We start from the raw sequence: 13362 nt of genomic DNA on the forward strand, positions 1-13362 counted from the left end.
AACTCAATGCCCCCCCTGAGGATGTCACGGACTAGTAAAGAACTTAGAACTCTTTGTAGACGAATATTGTAGTATACGTCATTTCCTAGGCCAATTTAGAATTACGTAATGTATGATTGTACCATGTGACAAGTAAGTAACAAAATGGCGTACTAGCAGATGTCAATCGAGGTACTAATCCATTGAATCCTAGCTGATCGCTCGTACGTTAGACAGATTGTGGTCGTAGTCCGGACCGATTCATCGACACCGAGATACTGGCTGCTTGCACAGGCATCAAATTCGCTGTGAACATTCTTCAACAAACTTGTGGAAACTTAGCGCAGGGATTTGTCTTTGCACTTCTTCTTTCTTGAGTTATAAAACAAAGAGTGAGTGCCCGTGAGCGAACTTCAACTTCCGGGCCTTGTAACTTCATGCTGGATCACAACAATTATAATTCCATGCGCTAAAAGTTTGCAAATTTATTACTGATGGTCCACCAAAAGTTTGGTAGAGATCCGACTACCGTGTATTCCAGAATATCACCTTTTACAATGCAGTGTAGAACATGTGCACGCCGACCAGTTATTACAACAAATTCCACAAAACCACAAATGCCAACTTTATCAAATAACAAGTTATAAATGAAGTTCTGAAGAAAAAAAAAGCTCTTGTTCCTTTTCTTTACACACTGGGACACCTTCCTGTTGCTTGTGTTGCTTGTGGAGTCGTCAAGTCTGCTCTTCGATAGGAAACGCCTCATAACGCACAGCCAGTGTCTTGTTATGTGTGATAAATCCAGCTGGAACATCGTCACTACCTAAGAACAGGTGTACAATACAAATATAACTTACCAGCGTACACTATCACTCAGAAAACTCAGGAAGAACGTGTGTTGGCTACAAATCAGCTTGTATCTCGGCTTGTTCGCACGTATCTTCAACACTAGCACTAACTTTCAGGCTAATTCACTCTACTGTCACTGTTGGACACCCAGACGATCATTTTCGTGATGGTTTTCAAATGAAACAGGGTGTTTCTTGGCCAATTCCTTTGGCGCAAAACACGGCCGCCTAACACGGATACTTTGGGTATGCGTAATATTGCCAATTATGATGTAATAGCCGCATGTGGTTATGTGGGTTGTCCCTTGAATGGCTTCAAAAACCCGCTAGCACCCTTAAGGTGGCACTAAAGCAATAACGCGCATTCTTGACAACAGTCTGCTGTGTCTCAACATGGTCTCAATTTAAGACATATTGAAAGCTAGTACTTAATTTTGCATACAAATAAACTATGCATACAGGAATCTATCATTCGTAGAGAGTATAAAGCGTAGAACTGCTCTCAAACCAAGAAATCGGTGGTACTTAGTGGACCACAGAAGACGCGTTATCTCTCAATAACCTCAAGTTTTAGCTCCAATACTTCACATGATGAAAGCATACTATTACAAGAATCATCCTACGTATCAATAAGTGGAAGCGATTTACAAGTCGAAATATATGGCGTTTAAAAGCAGATGATAGCCTTGTTTCACCGTTCGCACCAAGCGAAGAAGCCATAGAATGGACATATGATATACCGATATGTAGAATTATTCAGACACTATTGCTTACCATTCATACGAGGTTTCGTGGCTGTTCAACCCGTGTCTACAGAGAAAAGATAATGTTTGTAACAGGCTGTAAGGTGAGTCGAAACAAATAATAATTATTAGTAGCGCTTGTTTTCACGTTGTCAAGGTTGTCAATTTGTTGTAAAGGTGAGTTACATTCTACCTGAAATGTGTAACAGCAGCTGCTTGTTGTTTTTGCTAACAACTCACCTGTTATTCGTGGCTGTTTTTACGCTTGGTAAGTTTATTATGGTTCTGCGCCGAATTAGCCCCGCCTGATTTACCACAAATTACGTAGTATATGATATGTTACGTCATATGTATTTGCTATGGCTTCTTGTGCGCGTCATTACTTTATCGCCACCTTAGGTGGCGTTCAAGCGGCTAAAGTGCCTCAGGTAAAGCGCACGCCCTCCAATATAATAAAGAATGGAAACGATTCTTCGCGCGTAACTCAATAACTCGGTTTGAAAGGTAAGTGAACGAAAAAGCGGTTGTCTTGTGCGCTAAGAAACACAGTTAGTTACGGCGACTTATTTAAATAATACTTCTATAATGGGTAGTACGTTTCGAAGGCAAAAGCGAACAAAGCGACGAGTTATTACAGCTAGCAGGAACGCTATAAATGCGAGGTGGAGCAAAACGAAGTGTTGCACAAGCGAAGCTCCAGGTGAGACTCTTCCGTTGTGTATCATACAGCCATGCTAGAATTTCTTTTAAATAATGTATTTTAAAATAATTATAATTCAATTTCTTACATACACTTTAAATATATTTCAAAATATTCATTCTTGTAGTAACAAGTGCCACTCCTACCGAAGACCACAGCTCACACAGCCAGTATCCACCAACTAGCTCTGAACACATTACCAAAAGCACAATTTCAGAGGTGCCTGTAGGTCAACCACCAACTTCAAGTACATCACACCTGGCTGGTAGTAGAATTATCAACCTGAAAAAGTTACATGATGCCATTCATACCATCACACAACACACCCTCTCCTGTCAATCTCCAGTCGAACTCATCAGAGAAGTATATAGGAGAAGACTTGGTAGTACATTGCTTGCCAGGTGCAACAAGTGTAACAAGGAAATTGTGTTCAAGACCTGCAACAAAGTAGAGTTACAAACACCAGAAGGGACTATCAGGTCTACTTACGAAGCTAATGCAGCTGCTGTGATGGGACAGATGTCAGTAGGTGGTGGTCATAGTAACCTTGAGGAGGTTATGTGTACCATTGGAGTTCCTTCAATATCCAAGCCAACATTCATCGACATCGAGAGGCTCTTGGGATCAGCTTTTGAGGACTACTTGAATGAACTCATGTTGGAAGCTGGAAGAGAAGAGAGAGAATTAGCAATACAAAACAATCAATACCATCATGACATACCAGCTATTACTGTAATAGTTGATGGAGGATGGTCCAAAAGGTCCCACGGGCATTCCTACAATGCGAATTCTGGAGTAGGAGTTATATTTGGTGCTGCTACCAAAAAGCTTCTGTACATAGGTGTAAAAAACAAGTATTGTGCAGTATGCTCTATAGCACACAAGAAACATACCAAACCACCTGATCACAAATGCTTTAAAAACTGGTGGGGATCATCTACATCTATGGAATCAGATATTATTGCCACAGGATTTAGACAATCTGAGAGTATGCACGGTCTTCGATATACAGAAGTAATTGGAGATGGAGACAGTTCTGTTCTTCACACCATACAAACAACAGTTAAGTCATATGCAGGGCCGCCCACAGGGGGGGGGCAACTGGGGCATTTTTCCCCGGGCCCCAGCCTGAAAGGGGCCCCATGAAGGGCCCCCTGAATACCTGTTTATAAGATCGATATACTCTAATAGAGCAGTCAGATCTAAATACTCTAATAGAGCAGTCACAGTATTTTTCAGAGGAGCAGTGTAGCAAGCTTATAGATAAGGAGATATGGTTGGTGATGGGTAGTTATTGTCATTGCCAGCAGGTTGTGACCTTTTTTTTTTTTTTTTTTTTTTTTTTTGGTCTTCACCTTACAACTTGGGTCAAGGGCCCCACTTTAACTCTTTGCCCTGGGCCCCTTAATTTCTCTGGGCGGCCCTGGTCATATGGCAGAGATGTTGAGAAGGTGGAGTGTGCAAATCACGCTGTTAAGTGTTTTCGGGGCCGACTAGAGCAGTTAGCAAAGGACTTTCCATCTTTCCGTGGACGAGGTCGTCTAACCAAATCTGTCATTATGAAAATCACACATGGTGCAAGGTGTGCTATTCGGAACCACTCTAAAACCAACAACATCACAAAGCTACGAAATGATCTTCGAGCAGGTCCAAAGCACTATTTAGGATACCACAAAGATTGTGATCCATCTTGGTGTTCAGAAGCTGCAAAAGAAACACCAGTCAGTGTTAATCTGCATGACTTGCCACCTAACCTTCTCTTTGAGATAGATCGAGCTGGTGACCGTCTGGTAAACAAAGCAGCTCAGCTCATTAGCAACAGCACAACCAACTTGAGTGAATGCTACATGTCGATCAGAGCAAAGATGGATGGTGGAAAGCAAGTTAACAGGATTCAGTCAGGATCATTCCAGCATCGTTGCATGACAGCAGGATTGTCCATGATTTTAGGTCCAGGATGGCACTTGGAAGCGCCTGTTTGGATCCTGCTCAACTATCACTGAGACATTTTCAAACCGTCGTAAACGTAAACATGAGCGTGACACCCAGAGAAAGTCTTCAGATGCATACAAGAAAGCCAGAATTGAAAAGCGATACCATCTCACACCAGCTATTACTGATAAAGATTATGGGCCAGAAGCAATCACTCCAACCAACTCCAGTCAAGACGAGCTGCGGCTTATCTGCAACGAATACCTAACATCTTTACAAGTCACAGTGGAACAGGCTACTGAACTCACGAGAGAAATTGTGGACCAAGATTCATCCCTCAACAGTCTATGGCAGCAGCTCAGAAGACCACGCCTGACTGCATCTGCATTTGGCACTGTAATAAAATGTCGTAAAAACTTTGAAAAACTAGTAGAAACCATCTTGTACAAACCACCTCCAGGTACAATTCCAGCACTAGAATGGGGACGATCACATGAAGACATCGCAAGGCAGTGGTATGTGACTCACATGACCAAGCAGTTTGGTCCATCATACCAAGTCAGTAGAACTGGTATCCATATAAGTACAACGCATCCGTGGTTGGCTGCTTCTCCTGATGGTGTTGTTGAAGATCCTACCCAGGCTGAAGGAAGACGATTCGGTCTATTAGAAATAAAATGTCCATATTCTGGGAGAACAATGACGCCTGAAGTCGCATGCCAGGAAGTTAACCAGTTTTGTAGTTCTTTAACAGATGGTCAAGTCATGCTAAAGAAAACACACAACTACTATTACCAAGTGCAAGGCCAATTAGAAATTACACAGTTACCCTGGTGTGACTTTCTTATCTGGACACCACAAGGAACATCTTTACAGCGAATTGAACGCGATGAAAAACTCTGGACAACGGTGTATCCCAAGCTAAGATCCTTCTACAGAGAATATCTACTTCCAGAGATAGCTGATCCAGTGTTTAGTAGTTGCCAACCAATTTGGCGCCTTGAGTCACCTTGAACAGTATAATACATAAATTATATTTTTGTACACAACCTTAACAACGAATATTTATTATGTTATTACTGTATAAAATCATACTTATACATACTGTAACTCATACCTGATTTATTGGCAAACATCACATAAACCTTGAGAAGAATTTCCAGATGCGTTGACATGAGATGCATTGTCAGACAAATTTTCTTATGAATGCTAGCTAAAGACCTAGATAGAATTAGCATGTATACTTCCAGTTGCAGCGAGACACAACTAACACGTTTCAGTGGTGTATCGCCTGTAATAATAACAGTGAAGTTGTAGTACACCGACATTCCAAAACTAAAGTGACAGAGACAACAAATAGAAGAGCCGGCATTAACCACACTTTATCTCATGATCAAAGGTAAGAGTTGCTCGTCAAGTATATCAGACCATAAATGGTCCACCGTTTTCAAGTCGTAAACACCATCGTTAATCACTGAACACGAGGTTGCGAATTTAATAGAAACGTGTGTTGGTGATGCAGTATACTACGTAATTCCACGCAATGCATTCTTGAAACTTCTTCGATTTTCCAATCAACTTTGTTGCCAAAGCAATTGTCAGAATCGGTTATAAAGTTTTATTGTAGAAGATCGAAGGTATGTGAATGTGCACGCGTATCGTCGTAGTGATCCGAACTTGTGAGTGCAGTGTTTTTTGGTCCAAGTTTCCGAGCTCTCCTTTCGCTTCCACCTTTAGCTGATTCACAATCAAACTCTAAATACGCAGAAACATACACACCATGAAAAGAAAGTCAGTACTAGGATATGGGCCCCGTAATGGTTGGCGTGATGGAATAAAGTTGCGCCATTCATCCTACTATAAAATCGTTCTTGAACCTTCGCCGTTTGTGATGTGCTACAACAACAGTGCAGAACAGCCCATTTTCTTAGTGCTTATTTAGGTAGCGAAACTAAATTCGATAATAACTTCGAAATCACAGGATATTTGAAATTTAATTAATTGAGTGGGCGGACACTTGACCGCCACCTTAAGGGTGCTTGCTGATATTTGAAGCCGTTTAAGTGCCAGCCAAGAAACCACATGTGGCTGTTGCATCATAATTGGCATTACTACGCATACTTGTAGCATACTTGTAGTATCCGTGTTAAGCGCCTGTGTTTTGTGCCAGAGAACACGAGGAAGAGCAGCATGTTTTTTACTTTAAAATCGTCGCTGAAGTGTTAGCAAATGATTGTCTGATGGATCAAGAGTTACACTAGCCTGAATTAGTCTAAAAGTAAGTGTTATTATAAGGCGACAAGTGTGAACGCATGTTTCACTTGTAGCTAACATGCGTTCGTACCTTGTTTTCTCGAGTGATAGGGTATGCTGGTAGTTTGTATTGTAATTGTAAGCTGCTTATGTAGGGGACTATGTTACCAGCTGGAATCACAAGGCGTGCCTAGCGTAACCTAATGAAGAGCGGCTTGCTGGAGACTCCAGGTGTAGCAAGAAGCTGTTCCCGTGTGTGAAGAAGAGAAAACAGAGCTTCTTTGTGTTTTGAACAGCGTTTATGACATGTTATTTTGAAAAGTTGGTGATTGCGGTTAATAGGAATTTGTGTGGTTATTATATCAATAATGTTGGGCGCACGCAATCTTTGCATATGTTTACTAAAAATAAAACTAGTTTTTGAGTGATAGCCGTAAAAGCTTCAAATTTTGTACGGAGATAGGCAGATAAATTCTCTACAGGACTATGAAAAGATTTTGTCCGTAGCACTATGGCTTCGCGAGTAATGGCGATGGAAACACGAGGGTTTGGTTAGTGAAACACACTTTCAGGGCTTACTTATTATCAATGTAAGCTATGGATTAATACTTTTCATAGATATGTGAGTTGTACCCTTTAGTATATTTAGCGCAATTTCCAGCGCTCTAGTGGTAAAGATGAAGGACTAGTTTCGATTTAAGCGCTCTGGAAAGAATTTCACGTAGCTATAGAACGGTAAAGGCTAGTGAAATTCTGTTTGGTTTGTGTTGAAGAGAAGGGGAAGCACTACCAATATAAGTACCATATGGATTCATTTTACACGTTGTCTGGTTATAACAGGCAGTACAAAATCACGCATTGTATGGCTTCAAATATCCGCGAGCACCCTTAAGATAGTATTATCTCTCAAAGACTGTGTTCTGTGTTCTCTTTGAATTTCTGTGTTGGCTTAAGCCAGACCATAATTACGCATCTCAATTTCAAATTTTTTTTGTACCTCTTAACTCCATGAAGTGTGTTTGAACTAAGTAGAGCTGTGAAGATAACATGACATTGATGGTTAGTGTTCTGTTTGAATGTTAAGAGAGAATAATAAATTAAAGACAACCCCAGGTTGGAACTTTAGCACAAATTGTGTACATTCTCATCTGATGTGCTCATCATTGCCAGCACCACAACAATTTTGTGTTTTGGCTGATATTGTGACAAAGTTGGGCTTAACATATCAGTCATTAAATTGTATGGTGTGATAAGAATAATGTGTTTGTGATGTGTTAGTCATTTTAAGTGTTTTAAACCTGTTTCAGACTGTTTATGAAGTTTACTAAATGTCTGCCGGGTAAGTTTCACTGTGGAGTGGTTATCCCATTTATTTAAAAGGGAGTACGGTCCATATTGAAAAGATGTGATGAAATGTTTATGAATAATCTATAGTACTAGTACTTATGGCTAAGTGATACTGCCATTTTAGTGTCACGATCGATACTCATCCTAAATAGATGTTTCCCAACTGATAGGGTAGCAAGGATAACACAACACTTCCTTTAGAGTGTTTTTCATGCCAAAACCAGTCCTGGTAAATATGATGTGTTAATATTAATTCCCATAATTTATTTTGGGCTGAAATTTTATATAAAACAAACCAGTGCCACTACCACATCGAGGCTAAGCTAGGATATGTTAAAATGTACCATAGCCAGCCAGGGTTTATGCAGTAAAAATTTTTCATTCGTGCATAGCTTCATGTTACTATAGTGATGATGATGTAGGGTGGTCACTACTGTCCTGATAATGATGATATTGAGTGTAAATCATCTTATGTAATCAGATTAGTAACACTTACTCATATCAATCACCACTCACTCAAATTTGACGTTTGGGAAATACTGTCATACATTATGCTACATACACACATACTCGTATATCCATGACAACATGTGGTCAATACATAATATATACCAGTGTGTGCTGTTCATTGATTTGATGTAATGAATTGAAGGCAGTGCTGAGTGATAGGGGAAAATGTTGCTATTCAGCAAATATCACGATAGTGACTACTATTTTGATAGTTTGTGAACTACTTTACCAAGTGGATATTTTGTAAAATTGCCTTATTGTGTAGCTGTGATTTGTCCCATACAAGCAGCACTTCTATGCCTGTTTGCTGTGGTGGTGTGGCCTCCATTACACAACTCAGACAATAAGGTAGCATTACATTACTAATAAAGATCTCCAGGGTTAAAAAAAACTGATAATCATGTTTTCAATGTGCACTGATATCACTATCATCCTTGTTATTGAATATAGTGATGTATCACACTGTCGATATTATTGCTGCTCATGCTCAGCCCAAACAGAAGAACTGTGACATGTTTTGTGATTGTGTGTCCATATTTGTCATAGACCAACCACTTTATTCTGTAGTGTAGTGACTGTTGTATTAGAGTATTTTGTGGTGTAATCTGACCAACCAGCTCACTTTTTTTCTGAGTTAATGGAATCTGATTTGATCTATAGAATATCTGGGTCTGACTTGGGTAGGATCACGTGTGAAACCATCAATATGAGCATACGTGTCATAGCTTAGAAGTTCAGCTTAATTTCATGACTGCTCATTTATCAGTAAAAGCGTGTTGCCGTCTGTAAGATTAAGTGGAGCCATGCCCACTTCCCAGAAAAGGTTTTGCTACTTATAGACATCATTAGGTGTAGCCACAATAACTTATAAGAAATGTGTTACTGACTACTAACATGTGCTAGTGTTTGGTTATCGTATAGGTTCCTACTTACTTTACACCATAGATGCAGTGTGCGAAATAACGTCCGGACACCGGACAATTTCCGGACAATTACATCATTTGGCAGGGAATAATTAACTTTGTCCGGAAAAAATGTCCGACCATGGCAGAAAGGCAGGAAAAAGGAAGTAATAGAAGTGTTACAAGGAAGACGGTGGAAAAATGGATTCGAGAGAATGATAAAACGTTAGACACCACCCTATGGCTGAAATTCGTCGTTGTTGCTGGGAACCGCGAGCACGTGTCAAAGTTAAAGTGCAGTATCTGTGGTCAGTTCCAAGAGCGGTTAATATCAATGCGGAACTATAACTCTGCCTTTGTGGAAGGAACAACTAATACCCGTGCTTCATCATTCAAGGAGCACGCCAGCACGGAAATGCATAAGCGCGCAATGATTTTATATAAGAAGGAGCACTCATCTAATGTTTGCGACTACGTTCCAATAGCAAGGGCCTTACTTCTACCATCAATGGATGAATTGACCAGGGCTAGATTGAAGCGAAAGTTTGAAATAGCTTACCTGATAGCAAAGGAGAAGATGTCATTTAAAAAGATGAAGACTCTTTGTGACCTAGAGGAAAGACACGGCGTTGATATAGGAGGAAGCTATCGTAATGACCATGCTTGTGCAACGTTCGTTGAATTCATTGGTGCAGACCTGAGGCACCAGTTGAGGAAGGATATTAACAAGGCTAGATTTTTTAGTATCCAGGTAGACAGTAGCACAGACTGTGGAAACATTGATGAAGAATTGTTTATGGTATTGTTCTTTGATGGATTGTCAGAAGATGGAAAGGTAATTGTAAGAGACAAGTTTTTTGCTGTACGACAACTCCGCCGTGGCACAGGGCAAGGCCTCTATGATTGTTTTAAACAAGCTATGGTTTATTTAGATATCCCACCTGCAGAATGGAAGCAGAAAATTATTGGCTTGGGGTGTGATGGTACTTCTGCAAATATAGGGAGTGGTGGACTGAAGGGCCACCTTGAAAGAGATATGCCATGGATTATAGTAAGCTGGTGTCTTGCACATAGATTAGAACTCTCCATCAAAGATGCGTTGAAGACCACATTCTTTGCAACAGTGGATGAGTTTCTGCTACAAATATATTATGTGTACGAAAAGTCTCCCAAGAAATGTGCTGAATTGAAAGAAATAGTGGAGGAGCTTAAACAATGTTTTGAAGATTGTGAATTGCCACACAAAGGAGGAGCAAGGCCTTTACGAGCTTGTGGCACCAGATTTGTGGCTCACAAGGTGGCTGCTTTATCACGAGTCATTGACAGGTTTGGTGCTTACCTTAGCCATTTGAAGTCACTGTCAGAAGATCGCGGTGTCAAATCAGTTGACAAACAGAAGTTGAAAGGTTACATTCTACGTTGGAGTAAATCCAAGGTCTTGCTTGGTTGTGCCTTCTTCCATGATCTGTTAAAGCCAGTGGGAATTGTTTGCAAAATTCTTCAAGAGGATGAGCTCTGTGTTGTTAGAACAGTTGAGGCCTTTGTAAAGACGAAGAGGTCACTGGATGAAATGAAATTGAAGTCTGTTGAAAATCTTCCTACAGTTAAGAAAGTCCTCACTCGAATTCAGTCAACAGATGTGGCAAGTATTGTGACTTATCAAGGTGTTAACTTGCATTACCACACTCAAGGCCTAGCATTTTTGAAGTCAAACTATCAAAGTTGGTTGGAAGCAGTTGACTCTTGTCTTGTTAGTCGATTGAAGGTGCAAGAGGAGCAGTTGCTTATTTTAACTCAAGCAGTAACGCTTTTGACTACCCATGGGTGGGAGCGGGCCAGCACTCCTTCATTTGGTCATGCTTCACTGGAGGCAGTGTGTGACTGGTTTTCTATTCCTCTTGAGAAAGCTGGCATTGACATATCTTTGGTCCAAGAGGAATGGGATGACATGGTGGAATATGGCAAACAATACTTCAATTTAGTACAAGATGACTACAAGGTGGTGTGGTGGAAGGTTTTCAATTGTGTAGATGCCAAACGATGGAGCAATGTTTTAGGAGTAGTGGAATTGTTGTTCTGTCTACCTTTGTCCAATGGACACCTTGAAAGGGTGTTTTCACAGCTTAAGTTCATAAAGAATGACCGTCGTATTAATCTTACTGAGAACAGGCTTGATCAACTGCTTCGGATTGATTGTTGTGGTCCACCAATTGATCAGTGGGATCCTTCAAATGCCATTTCAGAATGGTATAAGGACAGAACAAGGAGAGTTACTGCTTCTACCAGAGGAACAACATCAAGCAGGGCTGGGAGAGAATCAGATGAAAATGATGATGATAATGAAGAGTTTTCTTTAGCTGCATGGAAATCTTGGCTTCAGATAAGCAGCAGTGAAGAGTCTGGATCTGAATCAGGTGATGATTGTGAAACAGAGGACCGTGCATGATGTTGTTATACCGTGTTTGCTGTTATAGCTTATCTGTAACTCATGTGTAATCAGCGTATCACTTAGACTAACTCACCAATAGTGTCACTATGTCAATTTAAATTAACTCCATTTTCTCCAGTTAAATGTAACATTGTCACTGTAAGTTGTTTACATTGTCCATTGTAATAATACATAAAATAAAATACAATACACTAATAGATACATACATTAATAAATGCACTGATACATTTTAATTTAAATGTCCAGGCAAATTCCTTGGTGTCTGCTCAATTCTCATATTGGCCTGTCACTTTGTCAGTACATGTCTGAAAAGTTATTTCGCACGCTGTAGATGTTATACAAGTATGAGGAAAGATTATAAAGTTCACATTTGAGTAGCAATGAAACAAGTAAGGTTATCTACACCTGCTAGTGGACATTTATTCCCTACTTCCATACTACCGACAGGCTGTTTATGATTGAAGTAGAAATTAAATGTCCATTAGTATAGCTGCTGGTGTAGATGACTTCCCTTGTTTCATTGCTTTTGTATTATTAGAAGAAGATCTGATGACCTCTGCCACCTGGCTGGCTAACCCCAGTCTGAGAGTAATCTGAGATCATAGACTATAGTGACCTACGGCTATAATGACAGTCCTACATGATGAACCATAACCAGTTAAGTGTTATTTGACTGGAGTGTTTGGACACTTAGCCACATTGTGTATACATTAATTGTTTATTAGTGTAAACATGTTAGTATAGTCAGTATATGTTGTGTACATAGTTATGGTATACATTTGGTGATGTGTTGTATCACTTGTGTGTTGTTACAGTATGGTCGGAGTGCCCTTAATATAGCCCTATGTGATGGGTATGAAGAATTAGCAGGTGCATTAATCACAGCAGGTGCAGATATCAAGATCACTGACAGTGTAAGAAATGTACATTCATGATAACACTTCAAGAGGTGCTGTATGTGTAGTGACATGTTGTAAACAACAAGTTGATGTGTCAAATAATAATGCCAAGTTTTCATGTGGAATTTAGATATGTGTGGGATAGATACAGTGATCTAGTATATCTGTGACTGTATAATTATCTAGTTAGAAGTGATGGCTTAGTCCGACAATATCCAAGTTCTGTTTGTCACTTCAAACTTTGAGTGTATTTCCAAAGAGTATAGAAGTGTGCAAGTAATTTATGTAGTGTGACATGTAGAGTGGCCACAAACCCTTTGTATTGTTTAGTACCAGCTGTTACCTCATTGTACTGTTATGTAACAACACAATAATAAATCTTTATACTTTCATGATTGCATAATCAGAAATGTAGATGGCAGGTATTACTAGTGTGGGATAGTTGATGTGATGGTGCGTTACCACAGGATGGGGATACAATGTTGATGTGTGCAGCACTTGGAGGATGTACTGAAGTGGCCAGTGATCTACTCAATACAGGATCCATAGACATCAATGCAGTTAATGAGGTGTGTAAAGTGTTTGTATAGTAATGAAGTGTGAGTGTGTTGGTTAATGTAAGAGTAGATGTGTTTGTGGTATCACACAGTAGTAAGCTATGAATTGTCATTCAGAGTTATCTTTAACCTTGTTATCACTTTTAAAATTTACGATCACCATGAGGTGGGAGTGAGGGTAATGCAAGTGCTCTGTTGCTGGAATTATTGTATTAAGTGTTATGAGAATGTTGTGATCAGTAT

General features: G+C 39.9%; 1 protein-coding gene and 1 long non-coding RNA gene across 21 annotated transcripts in view; one reads left to right on the top strand and one right to left on the bottom strand.

Moving 5' to 3' along the window:
- Positions 1-13362, top strand: part of LOC136260884 (ankyrin repeat domain-containing protein 50-like) — a 59093-nt gene that overhangs the window by 20061 nt on the left and 25670 nt on the right. For 15 of the 20 annotated variants that reach the window (XR_010703741.1, XR_010703736.1, XR_010703739.1 and 12 more), the window contains exons 8-9: positions 12479-12577; positions 13030-13131. Coding sequence is in view for 4 of the 20 variants with exons in the window: in XM_066054789.1 (XP_065910861.1) it covers positions 12479-12577; positions 13030-13131 (201 nt within the window). In the remaining 16 variants the exon portion in view is untranslated. Of the gene's footprint in view, positions 1-5765; positions 5840-5864; positions 6481-6529; positions 7046-9257; positions 12053-12201; positions 12302-12478; positions 12578-13029; positions 13132-13362 lie in introns of those variants that run through there. The other 5 variants (XR_010703735.1, XR_010703733.1, XR_010703732.1 and 2 more) reach the window with 5 other exon arrangements.
- On the bottom strand, positions 2327-4012 carry LOC136260887 (uncharacterized). Its single transcript, XR_010703747.1, has 4 exons — positions 3164-4012; positions 2992-3101; positions 2760-2934; positions 2327-2707 (listed from the first exon to the last, which is right to left on the bottom strand). It is a non-coding gene; the product is annotated as an uncharacterized lncRNA (long non-coding RNA).

Source organism: Dysidea avara, chromosome 7 (genome assembly GCF_963678975.1).
Source record: "Dysidea avara chromosome 7, odDysAvar1.4, whole genome shotgun sequence".
In the NCBI taxonomy this organism is placed as follows: domain Eukaryota; kingdom Metazoa; phylum Porifera; class Demospongiae; order Dictyoceratida; family Dysideidae; genus Dysidea; species Dysidea avara.